Source organism: Melanerpes formicivorus, unplaced genomic scaffold (genome assembly GCF_026170545.1).
Source record: "Melanerpes formicivorus ecotype bairdi unplaced genomic scaffold, bMelFor1.0.p_v2 SCAF_122, whole genome shotgun sequence".
Classification (NCBI taxonomy): domain Eukaryota; kingdom Metazoa; phylum Chordata; class Aves; order Piciformes; family Picidae; genus Melanerpes; species Melanerpes formicivorus.
The window spans coordinates 571,775-594,941 of NW_027142474.1; the positions used below are offsets into that span (position 1 = coordinate 571,775).

Consider the following 23,167-nt stretch of genomic DNA (forward strand, 5'->3'; position numbering starts at 1 on the left):
GCGGGCAGGGAGCAGGCAGGGAGCTGCTGTGCCCCGCTGGGGGCAGCTGCCAAGGGCAGCAGCCTGGAGCTTCGCCCCGGGAGCCCTGGGGGCGTCGTTTGCCGCAGCTCAGTGTCTGCTCCAGCGCTAATGCTCCTCTTGTGGCAGTGCAGGGGGGGCTGGGGGCAAAGCAAACCACTCAGCAGCAGCAAACCAGCGCTGCTGTGGGCTCCCAGGCCCCCCAGGAGCCAGCTCCCCCCAGGCTGGGTCTGCAGGGCTGGAGGGCAGATTGGGCTGGGGTTGGGTTTGTGCCCTGGGATCAGGTTGTACCTTTGGAAACTGCTCGTTTCAGCTGGACTGTGAAGTTTCTGCCTCAGGAGGGCTGCTGGAGAGCAAAGCCCTGCTCAGAGAGACAGAGCAGAGCAGAGCAGGGCTGCTGGCAGCAGGGGGCTGCTGGGAGGGGCAAGCCGAGGGCACAGTGGGGCAGGGGGCAAGGCAAAGCTCAACTGCTGCAGCACAGGAGGTGACCATGGGCTGGTCACCTCTGCAGGCTGCACAGCCCCAGCTCACTCAGTCTGTGCTCCCAGCAGAGCTGCTCCAGCCCTGGCAGCAGCCTTGTGGCCTCCTCTGGGCTCTCTGCAGCAGCTCTTTGTCCTGCTGCTGCTGGGGACAGCAGAGCTGGAGGCAGGCTTGGAGGTGAGGCCTGAGCAGAGCAGAGCCCAGGGGCAGGATCTCCTTTCCTGCCCTCTGTCCACCCTGCTCTGGCTGCAGCCAGCACACAGCTGCCTGAGGGCTGCAGGAGGCACTGCTGGCTCCTGGGGAGCTGCTCAGTACCCAGGGTACTGAACTCTCTCATCCTCAGAGCTGGCAGCACATTCAGTTGTGGTGCTCCTCTCGTGGTCTCTATGGACAGGGCTTCACCTTCCATCTCAGCTCTGCCTTGGACTTGGGAGCTGTTGAGGCCCAGCTGCTCCACTTCCCTCTGCAGGGCCAGGGTCCAGCTTCACACCCAAGTCTGCTCAGTTGCTTTGCAGGCATCTGTTTGACTCTGGGGGCTTGAGTTCTGCCAGGGGAGGCTTAGGTTGGAGAGGAGGAACCATGTATTGGCTGCAGCAGTGGTCAGGGACTGGCAGAGGCTGCCCAGGGGGGTGGTGGAGTCCCCATCCCGGGGGGTGTTGAACAAACCTGTGGCCATGGCTCTTGGGGGCAGGGTTTGGAGGTCATGTGGGGTTGGGTTGAAGGCTGGATGACCTTTGAGGTCATGGTCTTGGCTCTTGGGGCCATGGTTTGGTGGCCATGGTGAGGTTGGGTTGGTGCTGGACTGGATGAGCTCAGAAGCCATGGCCATGGCACTTGGGGCCATGGAGGGGTTGGGTTGCTGCTGGACTTGGATGGGCTTGGAGGTCCTTTCCAAGCAGGATCAGTGAGTGAGCCTGGAGCCTTGCTGGCTGTTTCTGCTCTGGCCTTGGCTGTGCTAAGTGTGACAGCCATCAGAGCTCTCTGGAGCTGTGTGGGGGCCAGGGGGAAGGCTCCAAAGTGCCTGTGCTGGGCAGGGCTGATGCTGAGGGGGAGGTGAAGCCAGGCATGAAGGAAACAATCAGCAGCTGTGGAGTCCCCAAATATAGCAGGCTGTGAGTGGCCAAGTGCAGAGGGGCAGCCAGGGGATGACAGGATGGCAGCAGGAGGATGGCAATTTGCAGGGCAGGAGCTAATAGCAGCCTGTCAGTGTGAGCAGGGGAAGTGAACCTCGGGGGACTTGGATCAGTTACAGCTCCCAGGGGCTGGGGAAGGAAAATCTCCAAAGCAAACAAACAAAGAGCAACAAAAACCTCTACCCAAAACCCTGCCTGGGAGGTTGGAGGCTTCTGAGTGCTGCTTCTCACTGGGGTTCTGCTCTGCTTCCTGTGCCTGCTCTGGGTCTGCCCTCCCAGCTCTGCCTTCTCTGGGGTGCAGCTCTTGATGAGCACCAGCCATGGTGCTGAGCTTGCTGATGGACTCACAGGGTGGGCTGGCTTGGAAGGGACCTTCATGGTCACCCACTTCCAACCTCCCTCTATGCCCAGGGACAGCTCCCAGCCAGGCTCAGCTGCTCAGGGCCTCATCCAGCCTGGCCTGCAGCACCCCCAGGCAGGAGGCAGCCACAGCCTCCCTGGGCAGCCTGTGCCAGAGCCTCAGCAGCCTGGCACTGAAGAACTTCTTCCTCAGCTGCAGCCTGAGCCTGCTCTGCCTCAGCTCCAAACCCTTGCCCCTGGTCCTGGCTCCAGCCCCCCTCAGCCAAAGTCCCTCTGCAGCCTTCCTGCAGGATGCCTTCAGGTGCTGGCAGCAGCTCTGAGGTGCCCCTGGAGCCTTCTCCTCTGCAGGCTGCACAGCCCCAGCTCCCTCAGCCTGTGCTCCCAGCAGAGCTGCTCCAGCCCTGCCAGCAGCCTTGTGGCCTCCTCTGGGCTCTCTGCAGCAGCTCTGTGTCTTGCTGCAGCTGGGGACAGCAGAGCTGGAGGCAGGCTTGGAGGTGAGGTCTGAGCAGAGCAGAGCCCAGGGGCAGGCTTGGAGGTGAGGTCTGAGCAGAGCAGAGCCCAGGGGCAGGCTTGGAGGTGAGGTCTGAGCAGAGCAGAGCCCAGGGGCAGGCTTGGAGGTGAGGTCTGAGCAGAGCAGAGCCCAGGGGCAGGCTTGGAGGTGAGGTCTGAGCAGAGCAGAGGCCAGGGGCAGGGTTGGAGGTGAGGCCTGAGCAGAGCAGAGCCCAGGGGCAGGCTTGGAGGTGAGGTCTGAGCAGAGCAGAGCCCAGGGGCAGGCTTGGAGGTGAGGCCTGAGCAGAGCAGAGCCCAGGGGCAGGGTTGGAGGTGAGGTCTGAGCAGAGCCCAGGGGCAGGGTTGGAGGTGAGGTCTGAGCAGAGCAGAGCCCAGGGGCAGGGTTGGAGGTGAGGTCTGAGCAGAGCAGAGCCCAGGGGCAGGATCCCGTCTCCTGCCCTCTGCCCACCCTCCCCTGGCATCAGCTCAGCACACAGCAGCCTGAGGGCTGCAGGAGGCACTGCTGGCTCCTGGGGAGCTGCTCAGCACCCAGCACCCCCCAAGGCTCTTTCTGCAGGGCTGTTCTCAACCCACCCAGCACCCACCCTGGATTGGTGCCTGGGGCTGGCCTGCCCTTGGCCTGGCTGCTCCTCCTGCAGCTGGCACTGGCACTGGCACAGCTCTCCAGCCTGTCCAGAGCCTTCTGGATGGTCTCAGAGGAAGATTCTGAGTCTCAAAAGGCAGAATCCTGTTCTCCTCAGGAGTGCTCTTCAGCAGGAGAATGTCCTGAGGGATCCCCATGCTGAGAAGGATATTCTCACTCATGATACTCTCAATGTTGTTGGTGTTTGACTAACAGTGATCATAACAACCAGGTTCCCCCCTGTGCCCCCAGCAGTGCCTCCATCTGCCTCTGGCTGCAGAGCTGAGCAGCTGCTCCTCACAGAGCTGCCCTGGCAGTGCCTTGCTCAGTGCTGCTGCTGCAGCTGCTGCTCTGTGCCTGACTGTGCCTCCACTCTTGCCTCAGGCTGGGGGGTTTGGGTTATCAGAGCTGTCATTTCTGACTACCCTGTCCATCCCCCATCAGCTGGTTCCAGCCCTTCCTCAGGCTTCTGCTGAGCCTGCAGGGGGCAGCTCCCCTCTGCTGGGGGCAGGTTTCATCCTCAGCCTGCTGCTCTTCCCTTCTGGTGCTGTGTTCAACCCCACAGAGCTGGCAGGGCTCAGCCTCCCCCCAGCAGGGCTTGGTGGCTGTCAGGGCACAGTGAACCCTTCACACCTCAGCTCCCTCTGCCCTTTTCTCCCCTCTCCAGGTGGCTCTGGTGCAGTGGACAGAGAGCGTGGGCCTGACTCTGGTGACCAGGGACCTGACCTCTATGCAGCTGAAGACCCCTGGGGGGCACATCCTGACCTACTACATCCTGCAGATCTTCCCCTTCACCTCTGAGAGCAAGAGGATGGGCATCATTGTCAGGGTAACCCTGGGGCCTGGCTCTCAGCTCCCCAGAGCTGCAGCTTCGGAGGCTCTGTGGCTGAGCCTCTGGTTTGGTAGCACTGGCCTCAGGAGGCTGAGCCAGTGGGGGTGAGGAGCTCTTGCTGCAAGCATGGTGAGAGCCTGGCACAGGCTGCCCAGGGGGCTGTGGGTGCCCTGGAGGTGCTCAGGGCCAGGCTGGATGAGGCCTGCAGCAGCCTGGGCTGGTGGGAGGGGTCCCTGCCCATGGCAGGGGGCTGGAGCTGGATGGTCTTAAAGATTCCTTCCACCCCAACCCATTCCGTGGCTCCCTGGCTCTCCTGTGCTCCTGCAGCTGCTGCTTCTGCAGCCCCAGTGCTGTTGTGTGGGCTGCCCCAGGGGCTGAGGTGTCCAGGCAGGTGCTCAGTTGTCTCCTGGCTGCTCACTTAGGGCCTCAGCCCTGATCACTGAAGCCTCAGGGGCCAGCTGAGGCCACCCCACCTTGGACAAGGGAGGTGGAACCTCTGTGAGCATTCAGCCTTCTCCCCAGTGCAGCAGAAGAGCTCCAGGCAAGGCTGCCAGGTGCTCAGCTCGGTGCCAAGCCTCACTTCAGACTCATCCCACTTGTCCCTTGCTCACCCTGGCAAGCCAGCAGCCCAGGAGCCCTCAGGCAGAGTCAGGGCACAGAGGGACCTGTGCTGCCCTGGGTGAGTCTGGCACCAAGAGCCCTGCTGGCAGTGCCACTTTCAGAGGTGCCCAGAAGCTGGCAGAGCAGACTGAGCCCTGCCTCCAGCTTCTGTGAGCTGCCAGGGCTGGGAGGGAGCTCAGGGCTCAGCCAGCCCCAACCCCCTGCCCTGGGCAGGGACACCTCACACCGCAGCAGGCTGCTCACAGCCACCTCCAGCCTGGCTGCAGACACCTCCAGGGGTGAGGAGGAGGCTCTCCCACCTCCCTGGGCAACCTGTGCCAGGCTCAGTCCTGTGGCCATGCCGTGGATGTGCCATCCCCAGGCCCTCTGTGGGCAGGAGTGCCTTGGGGGTGGCCGAGGTCCGTGCTGGGGGGTGGGAGCCGTGCCGGCTGCGCCCCCAGGGCTGGGCTTGACTTCCCCTCCCTCTCTCTGGGCCACTGCAGGAGGAGTCCTCAGGAGAGATCACCTTCTACATGAAGGGAGCAGACGTGGCCATGGCCAGCATCGTGCAGTACAACGACTGGCTGGAGGAGGAGGTGAGCCCCACCGCGGCACCGCTGCGGCAGAAGAGCTGCACTGCTGTGGCACCACTGCAGCACCATTACACTGCTGCAGCATTGCTGTGGCACCGCTACAGCACTGCAGCAGCGCTGTGGCACCACTGCAACAGCACAGTGGCACTGCAGCAGCACTGCAGCACCACTGTAGCACCACTGCAGCAGCACAGTTGCACCACTGCAGCAGCACAGTGGCACCGCTGCAGCAATGTAGCACCACTGCAGCAGCACAGTGGCACCGCTGCAGCAGTGCAGCACCACTGTAGCACCGCTGCAGCAGCACAGTGGCACTGCTGCACCACTGCAGCACCACTGCAGCAGCACAGTGGCACCGCTGCTGCAGCAGAGCTGCACTGCTGTGGCACCACTGCAGCACTGTGACACTGCTGCAGCATTGCTGTGGCACTGCTGCAGCAGCACAGTGGCACTGCAGCAGCACTGCAGCACCACTGTAGCACCACTGCAGCAGCACAGTGGCACCGCTGCTGCAGCACAGCTGCACTGCTGTGGCACCACTGCAGCACCATTACACTGCTGCAGCATTGCTGTGGCACCGCTGCAGCACTGCAGCAGCGCTGTGGCACCACTGCAACAGCACAGTGGCACCGCTGCAGCACTGCAGCACCACTGTAGCACCACTGCAGCAGCACAGTGGCACCGCTGCAGCAATGTAGCACCACTGCAGCAGCACAGTGGCACCGCTGCTGCAGCAGAGCTGCACTGCTGTGGCACCACTGCAGCACCGTGACACTGCTGCAGCATTGCTGTGGCACTGCTGCAGCAGCACAGTGGCACCGCTGCAGCAGTGCAGCACCACTGTAGCACCGCTGCAGCAGCACAGTGGCACTGCTGCACCACTGCAGCACCACTGCAGCAGCACAGTGGCACCGCTGCTGCAGCACAGCTGCACTGCTGTGGCACCACTGCAGCACTGTGACACTGCTGCAGCATTGCTGTGGCACCGCTGCAGCAGCACAGTGGCACCGCTGCAGCACTGAAGCACCACTGTAGCACCACTGCAGCAGCAGAGTGGCACCGCTGCAGCAGCACAGTGGCACCGCTGCAGCAGTGCAGCACCACTGTAGCACCGCTGCAGCAGCACAGTGGCACCGCTGCAGCAGCACAGTGGCACTGCTGCAGCAGCAAAGTGGCACTGCAGCAGCACAGTGGCACTGCTGCACCACTGCAGCACCACTGCAGCAGCACAGTGGCACCGCTGCTGCAGCAGAGCTGCACTGCTGTGGCACCACTGCAGCACCGTGACACTGCTGCAGCATTGCTGTGGCACTGCTGCAGCAGCACAGTGGCACCACTGCAGCAGTGCAGCACCACTGTAGCACCACTGCAGCAGCACAGTGGCACCACTGCAGCAGCACAGTGGCACTGCAGCAGCACTGCAGCAGCACTGTAGCACCACTGCAGCAGCACAGTGGCACTGCAGCAGCACTGCAGCAGCACTGTAGCACCACTGCAGCAGCACAGTGGCACTGCTGCAGCACTGCAGCACCACTGCAGCAGCACAGTGGCACCGCTGCTGCAGCACAGCTGCACTGCTGTGACACCACTGCAGCACTGTGACACTGCTGCAGCATTGCTGTGGCACCGCTGCAGCAGCACAGTGGCACCGCTGCAGCACTGAAGCACCACTGTAGCACCACTGCAGCAGCAGAGTGGCACCGCTGCAGCAGCACAGTGGCACCGCTGCAGCACTGCAGCAGCACTGCAGCAGCACAGTGGCACCGCTGCAGCACTGCAGCACCACTGTTGCAGCACAGTGGCACTGCTGCAGCATTGCTGCAGCACCACTGCAGCACCGCTGCGGCACTGCTGCAGCACCACACTAGCACCGCTGTGGCACCACAGCAGCACAGCTGCAGCAGCACAGCAGCACCGCTGTGGCACTCCTCAGCTCCAGCTGCACCTCAGGGAGCTGCTGGGGAGAGCCCAGCCCAGAGGCACAGAGCTGCTGCAGGCAGGGGAACCTCTCCTGTGAGGCCACGATGAGGGAGCTGGGGGCAGAGCAGCCTGAGGGTGAGCTCAGTGCTGGGGATCAGGATGTGCAGGGCTGGAGCCAGGCTCTGCTCAGGAATGGCCAAGCACAGCCCAAGGGGCACTGGGTGCCAGCTGCAGCAGGGGAGGTGCCAGGGGAACAGAGGGGAAAACTTTGTCCCTGTGAGGGTGGCAGAGCCCTGGAGCAGGCTGCCAGAGAGGTTCTGGAGTCTCCTGCTCTGGAGCCTTTCCAACTCCCCTGGCTGTGTTCTGGGTGCCCTGCCCTGGGAGGGGCGGTTGGGCTGGATGCCCTTTGGAGCTCCCTCCCAAGCCCTCTGTGCACTTCCAGGGAGGTGTTTGAAATCCCAAGGTCTCCTCAGGCTTTCAAGCAGATGGAGGTTTGTTTGGGTTGGTTTTTTCCCACCACAGACTGCAGAAGCTGGCTCAGAGCCTCCAGGCTGCTGAAGGTGGCTCAGCCTCTGCCTGCAGTGCCCAGCAGCAGCAGCAGCAGCAGCTCCTGCTGGCCCTGCCATGCAGACAGAGCAGCCCAGGCTGCAGCTGCCCCGGGGAGGCTGAGCATGGTATTGGCAAACAGGAATCAATAGCTGCTGCAGGGCCCTGGGGATGAGTCCAGGGCCAGCAAATAAATTAAAACTCCCTCAAGACACTCAGCAGAGTGTCATAAAAATGACCTCCTGGTGCTAATGATGCACAGCTCGTTGTGAAACCATTGCCCTGTGTGCTGGGCTCCATGAGGTCAGGTCAAGAGAGGGGGCTGGGGCTGGGGGCAGCCTGCCTGGTGCTGGAGGCTTCCTGTGCCAGGGCTGCTTCCCATGGCCACATCCGGAGTTGGTTTCACTCCTCAGTGGAATGGGAAGATGAGGGTGAAGTGCCCCAGAAGCTCTTTGGTTTGGGAGCTTGGACCCCAGGGAGGTTTTGTTCCAGGCAGGAGGAGGAAATCTCCCTGCCCACAGCAACCACCCAGGGGTCCTGGGGCAGAATCTCCTTGGGTTCTGTTCTGAGGCTTCTCCAAAGCAAACAGAGAGTCACTGGGGCTGGGAAGGAGCTCTCAGACCTCCAGCTCCAGCCCCAAGCCCTGCCCAGCACCTCCATGGCCACCAGAGAGTCACTGGGGCTGGGAAAGAGCTCTCAGACCTCCAGCTCCAGCCCCAAGCCCTGCCCAGCACCTCCATAGCCACCAGAGAGTCACTGGGGCTGGGAAAGAGCTCTCAGACCTCCAGCTCCAGCCCCAAGCCCTGCCCAGCACCTCCATGGCCACCAGAGAGTCACTGGGGCTGGGAAAGAGCTCTCAGACCTCCAGCTCCAGCCCTGCCCAACTGTACCAAGAATGGGGACAGTGCAGTTTTGGGACCATCTCTGTGATGGTCAAACAATTTAATTGTCATGGAAAGATTAATTAATTAATAATTAGATCAATTAATAAGTAGATTGATTATTAAACATTGAATTGCTTAACTCTGATGGCAAACATCCCAGCCCCTAGGGGAGCTGAAGGGTTGGGAGGAGAACCTGCACCAGGAGCAGGGGCAGCCTGCAGCTTTGGGCCCATCTCTGCAGTGGTCAAATGATTTAATTGTTATGGAAAGGTGAATTAATTATTAGATGAATTAATGATTCATTACAGAAGTGTTTAATTGTGGTGGGAGCACCCCAGCCCCCAGGGGAGCTGGGGTGAGAAGGGGCACCAGGAATGGGGGCAGCCTGCAGCCTGGGGCCGTGCCTGCAGCGGTTGGACGGGAGATGAGTTGCTGATGATGAACCCTTTGGTTCTGCTGGGAAAATGAATCCTTAGCGATGGAAGCCTTGGCCTGGGGGGGAGGGGGGAGGGAGACCCCCAACTCTGTGCCTGAAGAGCCCCCCCAGGAGCGTACCCTGCTGGCAGGGGGCTGCAGGCTGTGCCTGACCGCTGCCCTGTGCTGCTCCCCGCAGTGCGGCAACATGGCCCGGGAGGGGCTGCGCACCCTGGTGGTGGCCAAGAAGTCCCTGACTGAGGAGCAGTACCAGGACTTCGAGGTATGGGGGCACAGGGCTGGGGCACTGCTGCCAGGGCTGGGGCACTGCTGCCAGGGGGGCAGGAGAGAGGGCTTGGGCTCCAGGCAGGGCACACAGCGTGTCGGGGCCTGGGTGCTGCTGGCGCTGGGGGTTCAGGATGGCCTCAAGCATCTGCTGCTTCCCCAAGAGCTCTCCAGCCAGACAGCCACCTATCCCTCCCTCCTTCCATCCCTCCATCCATCCCTCTGTCCATCTACCCATCCCTCTATTCATCCCTTCATCCCTCTTTCCTTCCATCTCTCTGTCCATCCCTTCATCCATTTCTCCATACCTTTTTCCCTCCTTCCTTCTATCCCTCCATCCATCCATCCATCCATCCCTCCATCCATCTCTCCATCTGCCATTCATCCATCCCTTCATCCCTCTTTCCTTCCATCCCTCTGTCCATCCATTCATCCATCCCTCCATACCTTTTTCCCTCCTTCCTTCCTGCCTTCCATCCATCCATCCATCCACCTACCATCCCTCCATCTGCCTTCCACCCATCCTTGCATCCCTCTTTCCCTCCATCCTTCCCTTCATCCATCCCTGCATCCATTCCTCCGTACCTTCTTCCCTCCTTCCCTCCATCCATCCATCCATCCCTCCATCCGCCATCCCTCCCTGCATCCCTCCCTCCCTTCCTTTTTCCCTCCCTTCATCCATCTACCATCCCTCCACACCTTCTTTCCCCCCTCCCTTCTTTCCCCCCTCCCTTCTTTCCCCCCTCCCTTCTTTCCCCCCTCCCTTCTTTCCCCCCTCCCTTCTTTCCCCCCTCCCTTCTTTCCCCCCTCCCTTCTTTCCCCCCTCCCTTCTTTCCCCCCTCCCTTCTTTCCCCCCTCCCTTCTTTCCCCCCTCCCTTCTTTCCCCCCTCCCTTCTTTCCCCCCTCCCTTCTTTTCCCCCTCCCTTCTTTCCCCCCTCCCTTCTTTTCCCCCTCCCTTCTTTCCCCCCTCCCTTCTTTCCCCCCTCCCTTCTTTCCCCCCTCCCTTCTTTCCCCCCTCCCTTCTTTCCCCCCTCCCTTCTTTCCCCCCTCCCTTCTTTCCCCCCTCCCTTCTTTCCCCCCTCCCTTCTTTCCCCCCTCCCTTCTTTCCCCCCTCCCTTCTTTCCCCCCTCCCTTCTTTCCCCCCTCCCTTCTTTCCCCCCTCCCTTCTTTCCCCCCTCCCTTCTTTCCCCCCTCCCTTCTTTCCCCCCTCCCTTCTTTCCCCCCTCCCTTCTTTCCCCCCTCCCTTCTTTCCCCCCTCCCTTCTTTCCCCCCTCCCTTCTTTTCCCCCTCCCTTCTTTTCCCCCTCCCTTCTTTTCCCCCTCCCTTCTTTTCCCCCTCCCTTCTTTTCCCCCTCCCTTCTTTTCCCCCTCCCTTCTTTTCCCCCTCCCTTCTTTCCCCCCTCCCTTCTTTCCCCCCTCCCTTCTTTCCCCCCTCCCTTCTTTCCCCCTCCCTTCTTTCCCCCCTCCCTTCTTTCCCCCCTCCCTTCTTTCCCCCCTCCCTTCTTTCCCCCCTCCCTTCTTTCCCCCCTCCCTTCTTTCCCCCCTCCCTTCTTTCCCCCCTCCCTTCTTTCCCCCCTCCCTTCTTTCCCCCCTCCCTTCTTTCCCCCCTCCCTTCTTTCCCCCCTCCCTTCTTTCCCCCCTCCCTTCTTTCCCCCCTCCCTTCTTTCCCCCCTCCCTTCTTTCCCCCCTCCCTTCTTTCCCCCCTCCCTTCTTTCCCCCCTCCCTTCTTTCCCCCCTCCCTTCTTTCCCCCCTCCCTTCTTTCCCCCCTCCCTTCTTTCCCCCCTCCCTTCTTTCCCCCCTCCCTTCTTTCCCCCCTCCCTTCTTTCCCCCCTCCCTTCTTTCCCCCCTCCCTTCTTTCCCCCCTCCCTTCTTTCCCCCCTCCCTTCTTTCCCCCCTCCCTTCTTTCCCCCCTCCCTTCTTTCCCCCCTCCCTTCTTTCCCCCCTCCCTTCTTTCCCCCCTTCCTTCCCTCCCCGCTTCCTTCCCTCCCCTCCCCCCCCCGATGCGGGGCGCACTGCAGGGTGCGTGCCGGGCACCGGCCCAGCGGTGCGGCTGCCATCTCTGTGCCCGCAGAGCCGCTACAACCAGGCCAAGCTGAGCCTCCACGACAGGAGCCTGAAGGTGGCCGCGGTGGTGGAGAGCCTGGAGCGGGAGATGGAGCTGCTGTGCCTCACGGGGGTGGAGGACCAGCTGCAGGCAGACGTCCGACCCACGCTGGAGATGCTGCGGAACGCCGGCATCAAGGTAGGGAGCGCTGCCCACCGGGGCTGGGGATGCTCAGCCCCCTGCCCAGCTGCCACCCCTGCTCTGCTCAGCCTGCCCAGGCCTGGCACTCACCAGGAGTGGCAGCAAAGACCACCTGGGAACTATTACGGAGCCAGAGAGTGGTTTGGCTTTGGCTTGGAGGAGCTCTCTGAGGTCATCCAACCACCAGCCCCAGGTGCCATGGCCATGACCCCTGAGCTCATCCAGCCCAGCCTCAACCCAACCCCACCATGGCCCCAGGTGCATGCCCATGACCCCTGAGCTCATCCAGTCCAGCATCAACCCAAGCCCACCACAGCCACCAGACCCTGGCCCCAGGTGTCATGGCCCCAGGTCTCCTCCAGCCTGGAGCATTCTGTGGTGCTCTGTCCCACTGCTGCTGCTGCTCTCTGCTGGCTTCTCAGCAGGCTCCCAGGCTGCTGCTGGCCAATGTCCTCTCCCTTGGAGCTGTCTCCATTCCCACCCTTGAGCAAGGTGCTGTCAGGAACAGAGGGAAAGGCTTTTGTGCTTCCCCTGCTGCTGGGGCTGCCAGAAGCTTCACCTGGACTTCCTGGAGGAGGAGCCTTTGGCCCCTGGGAGCAGGGAGGAGGGATGGAGCTGCCTGGAGAGCAGCCAGCTGGGTGCTGGGATCACTGTGCCCTTGTTCTGCAGATCTGGATGCTGACAGGAGACAAACTGGAGACAGCAACTTGCATTGCAAAGAGCTCTCACCTGGTGTCCAGGACCCAAGATATTCACATCTTCAGACCTGTGAGTGTGGCTCCAGCTCCTCCCTGCTGGGCTCATCACAGGCCAGCTGGGTTGTGGTCCTGAGGGCCACAGGAGCAGTCAGGAGGAGAAGGGTTTGGTGGTGGTGGTGCAAGGGAGGTTGCAGCACAAAGCACTTCCAGGGAGCTGTTGGTAGCTGTGCTTGGCTGACCCAGGTCCGAGGTGCATTTGGCTCTCCTGCGCACAGCAGCTCTGAGACAGGGTGGAGAGGGCCCAGGTGCTGAGCCAGGAGGGCAGTACCAGGCACTGAAGGTGCCTGAAGGTGGTTCTGGCTTCCTCTAAGCATCTCCAGCAGCAGCAGAGCTCTTTAGGCTCAGGCAGAGCTCCTCCTGAACTCAGCTGTGATGCCAACCGAGTCACAGAGTGGGTTGGGCTGGAAGGGACCCCCAGAGGCACCCAGCCCAACCCCCTGCACCCAGCAGGGACAGCCTCCCCTACAGCAGGCTGCTCACAGCCTTCCCCAGCCTCCCCTTCAACACCTCCAGGCTTGGGGGGAGCTCAAGCCCCTCCCTGGGCAACCTGCTGCAGGCTTCCAGCAGCCTCCTGGGGCAGAGCTTGTTCCTCACAGCCCAGCTCCATCTGCTCTGCTCTCATTGCCATCCTCTGCCCCTGGGCCTGGCCCTGCAGCCCTTTGGCAGCAGTCCCTCTGCAGCCTGCTTGCAGCTCCCTGCAGGCCCTGGGAGGCTGCTCTGAGCTCTGCCTGCAGCCTTCTTCCCTCCAGGCTGCACAGCCCCAGCCCCCTCAGCCTGTGCCCATGGCAGAGGCTCTCCAGCCCCCTCAGCACCTTGGTGGCCTACTCTGGCCCCTCTCCATCAGCTCCAGGTCCTCCCTGTGGACACAGCCCTGCAGGAGAGGTCTCCCCAGGGCAGAGCAGAGCAGAGCAGAGGGGCAGGATCCTCTCTCTCCACCTCTGGCAATGGGCACTGACAGCCCAGAAGGCCAAGGGCTGCCCTTGGCCTTCTGGGCTGTCAGTGCCCATTGCTGGCTCCTGTCCCCCCCCAAGTCCTTCTCTCCAGGGCTGCCCTCACTCACCTCCCTGAGCAACCTGTTCCAGTGCCCTCCCTGGGAGGAGCTTCTCCTGGAGGAGCTCAGCAAAGCCTCTCTGTGGCTGCTTGCCCTGGCAGGTGACCACTCGAGGGGAGGCTCACTTGGAGCTCAATGCCTTCAGGAGGAAGCATGACTGTGCCTTGGTGATATCTGGGGACTCACTTGAGGTAAGGACTTGGGTTTGTCTCTTCCTCCTCCTCCTCCCAGAGGTGCTGCAGTCCCCTCAGCACCTTTGTGGCCTCTGTTGGGCTCTCTCCAGCACTTCCCTGCCCCCTCCTGAGGTGGAGAGCCCAAAGCTGGGCACAGTACTCCAGGTGTGGCCTCAGTGGGGCCGAGCAGAGGGGCAGGAGAACCTCCTTTGACTCTTCTAATTTACCCCAAGGAGCCCATTGGCCTTCTGACCCTGCCTGGAAGTCAGCTAAGGAGCATTTGCTGCTGCTCTGGCTGGCCCTGGCTTCTGCCCTTGCTGGGATGTGATGGCTTGAGCCACGCTGGGCCCCATCCTCCTGAGTCACTGAGGTGAAAGCCACCTGGCCCAGCCTGCTGCCAGGGAGCCCCTGGCTGCTTCTGGACAGGTGGGGCCCAGCCTCACTAGCAGGGTGGGAAGGTTGGAGTTAGGAGGGGTTAGGTTAGGAAGGGTTTAGCTGTCAAGGATTTAATTGCCAAGGTTTTAGTTCTCAAGGTTTTGTCTCCCAAGGTCTTCATTCTGAAGGCTTTAGGTCCCCAGGTTTTAGTTCTCAGGGTCCTAACTCTCAGGGTCCTAACTCCTCTCAAGGTCCTAACTCTCAGGGTCCTAACTCTCAAGGTCCTAACTCTCAGGGTCCTAACTCTCAGGGTTCTAACTCCCAAGGTCTGAAGGTCTCAAGGTTTTAGTGCTCAAGGTTCAAGTTCTGAAGAGTTTAGTTTTCAAGGTTCTAGCTCCCAAGGGCCATTGCCACACAACCCCAAACCTCCTCAGTGGTAGCAGGCAGGCGTGGGGGGCAGCAGCAGACCCAGCAGGGGTGGGTGCTGCGGGGCTGGGGGGCAGCAGCAGGCCCAGCAGGGGTGGGTGCAGCAGCAGACCCCAGGGGGCAGCAGCAGCCCCAGCAGGGTGCATGCTGCGGGGCTGGGGTGCAGGCAGGCCCAGGGTGCAGCAGCAGCAGGCCCAGCAGGGTGCAGCAGCAGGGCTGGCTGCAGGCAGGGCCCCAGGCAGCTGCTGCTGTCTCTCACCCCCAGGTGTGCCTGCGGTACTACGAGCACGAGCTGGTGGAGCTGGCCTGCCAGTGCCCGGCGGTGGTGTGCTGCCGGTGCTCCCCCACGCAGAAGGCTCACATCGTCAAGCTGCTGCAGCACCACACCGGCAGGCGCACCTGTGCCATAGGTAACCCGCGCACGCTGCCCGGCCCTGCCCGGCACTGCCCTGCCTGGCACTGCCCTGCCCTGCCCTGCCTGCTGCCAGCCCAGGCAGCTGCTGCAGCAGAGGCAGAGCCTTGCTGGTCAGCAGGCAGCTGCAGGGAGCCCTGGAGGTGTTTGGGGTGGGAGAGGCCTCTGGCACCGCCAGCCCTCAGCCCAGCAGCACCCTGGTGGTCAAGCCCTGCCCACAGGTTTGCTGGACACCTCCAGGCATGGGCACTCCACCACCCCCCTGGGCAGCCTCTGCCAGGCCCTGACCACTCCTGCAGCCAGCCCTCCATCCCAGCCCTCCCCTGGGGCAACTGGAGGCCATTGCCTCCCCTCCTACCACACAGCACTGCCAGGGCTGGAAGGGACCTCAAGGCTCAGCCAGTCCCAACCCCCTGCCATGGGCAGGGACACCTCACACCACAGCAGGTTGCTTACAGCCACATCCAGCCTGGCTGCAAACACCTCCAGGGGTGAGGCTGCCACCCCCTCCCTGGGCAACCTGTGCCCCCTGATGCTGGAGGGTGCAGCAGAAGGCTGTGCCCTCCCTGAGCCCAGTGTGCTCAGCTGGCTGCTCCCCAGGCAAAGCAAGCCTGGGCTGCTGGGGTCCCCAGCCACAGCCCTCAGGGGGGCTGTGAGAAGCCTGGAGGTGGCTGAGAGAGTTGTGGGGGCAGGAGGGGGAAGCCCCTGGAGGGCTGAAGGCTGCAGTGGCCTCTTGCAGGTGATGGAGGCAACGATGTCAGCATGATCCAGGCAGCAGACTGTGGGATTGGCATTGAAGGCAAGGTAAGGGTGGCCCTTGGCCAGCTCTGCTCCCTCTCTCCCTCCACCTCTGGCAATGGGCACTGATAGCTGTCAGTGCCCGTTGCTGGCTCCTGTCCACCCCCAAGTCCTTCTCCAGGGCTGCTCTCACTCTCCTCACCCCCAGCCTGGGTGGACACTGAGGGTAGCCCTGACCCAGCTGCAGGACCCTGCTCCTAGTGCACCCCCTGCTAGAGATCAGGCTGCCTGAGCTCAACCCCCTCCCAGGGCAGCCTGCTGCCCTCTTCCTCCCTCCTGTTGCAGTCTGATGTTCAATGTCTCCCTCCCTCCAGCCCCCTCAGCACCTTGGGGGCCTCCTCTGCCCCCTCTCCATCAGCTCCAGGTCCTGCCTGTGGGCACAGCCCTGCAGGGGAAGTCTCCCCAGGGCAGACCAGGGCAGGGGGCAGGATCCCCCTTGCTGATCCCTGCAGGGGGGGAGCCCAGCTGCCTGTGGGAGTGCAGGGGGGGGCCAGAAGGCTGCCCCTGGCGGGGTTCTCTTCCATGAGTGCTCTCTGGCTGTTGCAGGAGGGCAAGCAGGCTTCCCTAGCAGCTGACTTCTCCATCACCCAGTTCAAGCACATCGGCAGGCTGCTGATGGTGCATGGTCGCAACAGCTACAAGAGATCAGCAGCACTTGGTCAGTTTGTCATGCACAGAGGCCTTATTATTTCAACTATGCAGGTATTGGACCTTTGCTTCCCGACCCACCTCAGAAACTCTCACCTCCTGAGCACTTCTCAGCAGTCCCTCTGCCTCTGAAGTGCCCCAAAACCAGCTCCAGCCGCTGCTGGCCTTTGTGTTCCCCTGTGTGGCAGAGCCTTCAGGGGGGCCTCTGCTTCATGGGGCAAATCCTCTGCTCTCTGCAGGCTGTGTTCTCATCAGTCTTCTACTTTGCATCTGTTCCCTTGTACCAAGGATTCCTAATGGTAGGGTAAGTCAGTCCCAGCCCCCAGTCCATCCCAGGGCCCAGGCTGAAGTCAAACCCAGTCCCAACTCAATCCCAGTCCCCAGGTTGAAGTCAAACCCAGTTCCAAATCAATCCCAGTCCCCAGGTTGAAGTCAAACCCAGTTCCAAATCAATCCCAGTCCCCAGGTTGAAGTCAAACCCAGTCCCAAATCAATCCCAGTCCCCAGGTTGAAGTCAAACCCAGTCCCCAGTTAATCCCAGTCCCTAGTCAATCCCAGTCCCCAGGCTGAAGTCAATCCCAGTCCTAAATCAATCTCAGTCCCCAGGTTGAAGTCAATCCCTGTCCCCAGGCTGAAGTCAATCTCAGTCCTAAATCAATCCCAGTCCCCAGGTTGAAGTCAATCCCAGTCCCCACTCAATCCCAGTCCCCACTCAATCCCAGTCCCCAGGCTGAAGTCAATCTCAGTCCCAGCTCAATCCCAGTCCCAACTCAATCCCAGTGCCCAGTTTGTTGTTCCCAGTTCCAGTAGCTGCTGCTCCAAGCAGCCTGGGGAGTTGCTGCCATCTGAGCTGCTGGCAGCCTGCAGCTGGTGTCAGCCACAGGTCTCCCTGCTGGGTTAGCACAGCCTGGCCTCAGCCTCCAGAGGAAGGTCCCAGGCAGGCTGGATGTCCACTGCATGAGAGGGGAAGGCTCCAGCAGCAGCTCTCTGCAAAAAGACCTCAGCTTCTTCACAGAGAGGGACAGGGGCATGGAATGGGTTGGAAGTGGAAGACCTTTAAGGTCTCTTCCAAGACCTTTAAGGTCTCTTCCAGCCCCCTGCCATGGGCAGGGACACCTCCCACCAGCCCAGGCTGCTCCAGGCCTCATCCAACCTGGCCTTGAGCACCTATGAATCTCCCTGTCCAGACTGTGACCCAGGTCCTGGAGGCAGTGGAGGACATCTCCCAGCCCAGCCTGAGCTGTGACCCAGGTCCTGGAGGCAGTGGAGGTACATCTCCCAGCCCAGCCTGAGGCTGCTGGCCAGGTCTCAGTGGGAGCCATAGATTTCTCCTGATCAAAACTGCAGCTGCAGCCACTGCCTGGGAAGGTTCCCCAGGTCCACCAGGGAGGTTTCTTCCCAGGTCAAGGTGTGCAGCTTGGGGAGCCACCCTCAGCTTGCTGCAGGGAGGAGGAGCATGCAGACATTTGTGTGTCCCTGCCCCCTCCTGCCCCAGGAGCTTCCCTCAGCAGTGCCTTCCGTGGTGGGCAGGGTAGGGCTGGGTTCCACTCCCTGCAGGAGAAGACTTCAGCTCAGCAGAGCAGGTTCAAAGCAGCCTCAGGACTCCCTCCCTGTGCTGTCCTTCCCCTTAGGTATGCAACCATCTACACCATGTTCCCTGTCTTCTCCCTCGTGCTGGACCAGGATGTGAAGCCAGAGATGGCCCTGCTGTACCCAGAGCTTTACAAGGACCTCACCAAGGTAGGAGCTGCTCAGGGCTCTGCTGGGAGCTCTGCTGGGAGTTCTGCTGGGCAGTTGTGGGCAGCTCTGCTGGGAGCTTCTGATGTCTTGGAGCAGCTTCTGATGTCTAGGAGCAGCTTTTGATGTCCTGAAGCAGCCTTTAACTGTTCTCTCTCTTCTCCACCTTAGGGAAGATCTTTGTCCTTTAAGACCTTCCTCATCTGGGTTCTCATCAGCATTTACCAAGGTAAGAGAGACTCCTCCTGACCTTCCCCAACTGAGAATTGTTTTGCCTGCTCTGAGCAGTGGGAGAACTCCCAAAGCTCTGCCTGCAGCCTTCTCCCCTCCAGGCTGCACAGTCCCAGCCCCCTCAGCCTGTGCCCCATGGCAGAGGCTCTCCAGCCCCCCTCAGCACTTTGGTGGCCTCCTCTGGCCCCTCTCCATCAGCTCCAGGTCCTCCCTGTGGACACAGCCCTGCAGGAGAGGTCTGCCTAGAGCAGAGCAGAGCAGAGGGGCAGGATCCACTCTCTCCACCTCTGACAATGGGCACTGTCAGTGCCCATTGCTGGCTCCTGTCCCCCCCAAGTCCTCCTCTGCAGGGCTGCTCTCACTCACCTCCCTGAGCAACCTGTTGAAGTGCCTCCCCAGCCCTCCCTGTTGCAGTCTGCTGTTCAGTGTCCAGCTGTGCAAAGCCTGAACTTGGTCTCCTTTCCCCTTCCTTTACCCCCTGTTCTTGGTGTCCTCCCCCAGGTGGGATCCTGATGTATGGAGCCCTGCTGCTGTTTGAATCAGAGTTTGTCCACGTGGTGGCCATCTCCTTCACTGCCCTCATACTGACTGAGCTCTTGATGGTTGCCCTGACCATAAGGACCTGGCACTGGTTGATGGTGGTGGCTGAATTCCTCAGTCTTGGCTGCTATGTGGCCTCTCTTGCATTCCTCAATGAGTACTTTGGTGAGTAGAGAGCAGGAAGAGCAACCCAGGGGTGAGCAGAGAGCAACCCAGGGGTGAGCAAAGAGCAACCCAGGGGTGAGCAGAGAGCAACCCAGGGGTGAGCAAAGAGCTTTTCAGTGCAGAGCTCTGCTCTGCTTCCCCTGAGTCTGCTTGTGGCCCTGGAGGTGATTGTGAAGGGCTGCTGGCAGCCCTGGGCTGAGGCTTGGCTCCTGCTGGCTTCTCCTTCTCAGCAGCCTTCCTGGCTGTGTTGCACCTAAGTGCTGAACCTTTCCCCTGCCTTTCCCCAGCCTTGCTGTGGCCTTGCCCAGCCCCCAGGCTCCTCTGCCCTGGAGCTTTGCAGCAGGTTCAGCCCAAGCAGCTTCCCAGAGCTGGAGGGCAGCAGGAGAGAGCTTTGCTGTCCAACTCCTTGCTTTGTGCTGATGACTTTTTCTCTCTCTTTGGAGATGGTTTGAACTAAATCTGAGGGGGTTTAACCTTTTTTAACACCAAAGCTCTGTTTTTCCTCTCTTTCCACACCAAATCTCTCCCTTTCCCCTCTTTCCACACCAAATCTCTCCCTTTCCCCTCTTTCCACACCAAATCTCTCCCTTTCCCCTCTTTCCACACCAAATCTCTCCCTTTCCCCTCTTTCCACACCAAATCTCTCCCTTTCCCCTCTTTCCACACCAAATCTCTATTTTCTCCCTGTTTTCACCCAAACTCTCCATTCTCTCCCTGTTCTCACCCAATCTCTCTCTTTTTCCCCTGCTTCCTCACAAAATCTACTTTTTCACATCTTGAACACAAAATCTCTCTAACTTCCATGGTTTAACCCCCAGTCCAACCCTTCCCTGTTCCAACCCCAGGTCTCTCCTTTTCCCCCTGTTCTCCACACCAAGTCTCCATTTTCCCCCTGTTTTCACCCAAACTCTCTCTTCCCCCCCCCCGCCCCCTCCCCGAGCCCCAAGCTCTCTGCTCCCCCAGTGCTGTGCTGGGATTGCAGTTCAGGCTTCTCTCCCTGGGGCCTGCAGGTTGCTCTGGCCAGCCTCTTTTGGAGGAGCAAAGCTGCCTTGGGGCCACTTTGGCTTCTCCTGAGCGCCGGTGCCTGCCGACCTCTCCCCTCATTGCCCTTCTCCCTCTCTGGCAGGTATAGGCAGAGTGTCTTTTGGAGCTTTCTTAGGTAGGTGCACTGCATTCTTGCCTCCATCCTGCTAGCTGATGGCATTGCAACCCTCAGTCCCTTCCCCTGCAGGGCTGCAGACAACTGGGGGGAAAAAGCTGAAGGATGGGGGCAAAGAAGCCCCAAAGCTGCCAGTTCTGAGCCTGGGGCCCAGGATCACTGCAGCACAGCTAAAGGATTCTTGCCCTGAGAATGAATTCTTTCCATGGCAACTAAGTTGTTCTGTCCACTGGGGTTAAATGGTTTGTCTATCACAATCAAACAATCCCCCTCGTTAATAATCAATTACCAATCAATCAATCAATCAATCCTTTCATGCCAGCTCAGTCCTTTGCCCATTGCAGAGGTGGTTAAGGAGTGGCAGCAGCAAGTGCCCAGTGGTGCTCAAGCTTCTCACCCCCAGTTCTCCAGCTCCCCTGGGCTCCAGGCTTGTCCCATCACAATTAAATCCTTCCATCATTAATTCATCTAATCAATAATGAACCTTTCCATGACAATCAAATCATTTGACCATTGCAGAGATGGTCAAGAACTTGGAGCAGCAGCTGCAAGGTGTCCCCATTCTGGTTCATGTTTCCTCACCCCCACTTCCTGAGGTTCCCCGGGGTGCCAGGACCTTGCCATCATCATCACCAATCAATTAATGCTTCCCATGATCATTAAACCAATCCATAACTAATAATTCATTAATGGGCTTTAGCATAACACTGAAATCATTTGACCATAGCAGAGGAGCTGTGAAGGGCAGCCCTGGAGGTGTTCAAGAAGCTGGCAGCAGTGGTGCTGCAGGATAGGGTTTAGTGGTCATGGAAGGTGGGTTGGGGTTGGACTCAATGAGCTGAGAGCTCTCTCCCAGCCCCAGTGATTCTGTGCTCCATGGAGGGGCTGGGCAGGAGCCTGGAGCTGATGGCTCAGAGCTCTCTCCAGCCTGAGTGATTCTGTGCTCCATGGAGGAGCTGGGCAGGGGCCTGGAGCTGATGGCTCAGAGCTGCTCTCCAGCCTGAGTGATTCTGTGCTCCATGGAGGGGCTGGGCAGGAGCCTGGAGCTGATGGCTCAGAGCTCTCTCCAGCCCCAGTGATTCTGTGCTCCATGGAGGGGCTGGGCAGGGGCCTGGAGCTGATGGCTCAGAGCTCTCTCCAGCCCCAGTGATTCTGTGCTCCATGGAGGAGCTGGGCAGGGGCCTGGAGCTGATGGCTCAGAGCTCTCTCCCAGCCTGAGTGATTCTGTGCTCCATGGAGGGGCTGGGCAAGGGCCTGGAGCTGATGGCTCAGAGCTCTCTCCAGCCTGAGTGATTCTGTGCTCCATGGAGGGGCTGGGCAGGGGCCTGGAGCTGATGGCTCAGAGCTGCTCTCCAGCCTGAGTGATTCTGTGCTCCATGGAGGGGCTGGGCAGGGGCCTGGAGCTGATGGCTCAGAGCTCTCTCCCAGCCTGAGTGATTCTGTGCTCCATGGAGGGGCTGGGCAGGGGCCTGGAGCTGATGGCTCAGAGCTGCTCTCCAGCCTGAGTGATTCTGTGCTCCATGGAGGGGCTGGGCAGGGGCCTGGAGCTGATGGCTCAGAGCTCTCTCCAGCCTGAGTGATTCTGTGCTCCATGGAGGGGCTGGGCAGGGGCCTGGAGCTGATGGCTCAGAGCTCTCTCCAGCCTGAGTGATTCTATGCTCCATGGAGGGGCTGGGCAGGAGCCTGGAGCTGATGGCTCAGAGCTCTCTCCCAGCCTGAGTGATTCTGTGCTCCATGGAGGGGCTGGGCAGGGGCCTGGAGCTGATGACCTCAGAGCTGCTCTCCAGCCTTTGTCAGGCCGGCCCAGAGCGCCGAGGCCGCGCTCCTGCTGCTGCCTGGTTGCCTTTCTTTGCTCTCCTTTCCGCCCGCCCCGCAGGGAGGAGCCGAGAGCCGGCGGGGGGCTGGCCGCAGCTCCCCAGCCCCCCCTGCTGATGGCCTCCCTCCTGCCGCCCTGCAGACGTTGCCTTCATCACGACTGTGACCTTCCTGTGGAAAGTGTCGGCGATCACCCTGGTCAGCTGCCTGCCGCTCTACATCCTCAAGTACTTGAAGCGCAAATTCTCTCCACCCAGCTACTCCAAGCTCACCTCCTAAGGGCTCTCTGCTCCGGCTGGGGGCCGGGGGGTCTGGGGCTCGGGCAGCTGAGGGCTGCAGGGTGCACACTGCCTGGGCTGCAGTGGCTGTGCAGTGGAGCTGGGACTCCAGGAGCTGAGCAGAGCACAACAGAAACGAAGAGGAGGAAGCAGCTGCCCGGGGCCAGCAGGCAGGAGGCCACTCCCAGGGCTCCAGCAGCTCCAATCCACTCCCTCCAGCTTCACCTCCCTTCCCCTTTCTGATTTGAGTTGGACCTTTGCTTCTTTTTTTACTTTCAGTTGGGATGGTTCTGAAATAAAGTTCAAAGACCTTTGGTTTGGCAGCACTCCTGGAGGGGTCCCCAGCAGCAGCAGGACACAGAGCTGCTGCAGAGAGCCCAGAGCAGGCCACAAGGCTGCTGCCAGGGCTGGAGCAGCTCTGCTGGGAGCACAGGCTGAGGGAGCTGGGGCTGTGCAGCCTGCAGAGGAGAAGGCTCCAGGGGCACCTCAGAGCTGCTGCCAGCACCTGAAGGCATCCTGCAGGAAGGCTGCAGAGGGACTTTGGCTGAGGGGGGCTGGAGCCAGGCCCAGGGGCAAGGGTTTGGAGCTGAGGCAGAGCAGGCTCAGGCTGCAGCTGAGGAAGAAGTTCTTCAGTGCCAGGCTGCTGAGGCTCTGGCCCAGGCTGCCCAGGGAGGCTGTGGCTGCCTCCTGCCTGGGGGTGCTGCAGGCCAGGCTGGATGAGGCCCTGAGCAGCTGAGTCTGGCTGAGAGATGTCCCTGGGTTGGAGCAGAGGAGCTCTGAGCTCCTCCCACCCTGAGCCCCTCTGTCACTCTAGGCTTTGCTCCTACAAATCCTCCAGTCCCAGGTTCCATCATTTATTCCCTGGGCAACCTCCTGAGTCAAGTCCTTCCCTGTGGGTATCTGGAAAGGTTCCCTGCTGCCAAACCCCAGCAACTGCAGGTGCCACCCCCCCAGCTAGCAGCCTCTCCCTCCTCCTCCTCCTCAGGCAGTGAGCTCCATGCACTGTCTGCCTCAGGCACAGCTCTGCACAGCACACTGCTCCTGGAGGTGCTGCTGTCCCCCCCTGACCTCTCCATCCCAGGCCCCAGGCCCTGCTGTGACCTTGCCCTGCACCTTCCCAGCCAGGCTGCACCAGAAGGAAGCTGTTTGGAAACTGCTG

At 60.9% G+C, this 23,167-nt stretch overlaps 1 protein-coding gene across 2 annotated transcripts in view; it reads left to right on the forward strand.

Annotated features, from left to right (window-relative positions):
• Positions 1-22,322, forward strand: part of ATP9B (ATPase phospholipid transporting 9B (putative)) — a 49,567-nt gene extending 27,245 nt beyond the window's left edge. Inside the window, exons 16-30 of one of the 2 annotated variants that reach the window (XM_068167703.1) lie at positions 3,791-3,952; positions 5,059-5,151; positions 9,112-9,195; positions 11,269-11,439; positions 12,112-12,210; positions 13,353-13,442; positions 14,491-14,635; positions 15,377-15,441; positions 15,982-16,137; positions 16,323-16,387; positions 17,715-17,823; positions 17,992-18,049; positions 18,553-18,756; positions 19,883-19,915; positions 21,873-22,322. In XM_068167703.1, coding sequence (XP_068023804.1) covers positions 3,791-3,952; positions 5,059-5,151; positions 9,112-9,195; positions 11,269-11,439; positions 12,112-12,210; positions 13,353-13,442; positions 14,491-14,635; positions 15,377-15,441; positions 15,982-16,137; positions 16,323-16,387; positions 17,715-17,823; positions 17,992-18,049; positions 18,553-18,756; positions 19,883-19,915; positions 21,873-22,009 — 1,671 coding nt within the window. In that variant the 3' untranslated portion in view covers positions 22,010-22,322. The remainder of the gene's footprint in view (positions 1-3,790; positions 3,953-5,058; positions 5,152-9,111; positions 9,196-11,268; positions 11,440-12,111; positions 12,211-13,352; positions 13,443-14,490; positions 14,636-15,376; positions 15,442-15,981; positions 16,138-16,322; positions 16,388-17,714; positions 17,824-17,991; positions 18,050-18,552; positions 18,757-19,882; positions 19,916-21,872) is intronic. The other variant, XM_068167704.1, reaches the window with a different exon arrangement.
• The last annotated feature ends 845 nt before the right edge of the window (positions 22,323-23,167 follow it).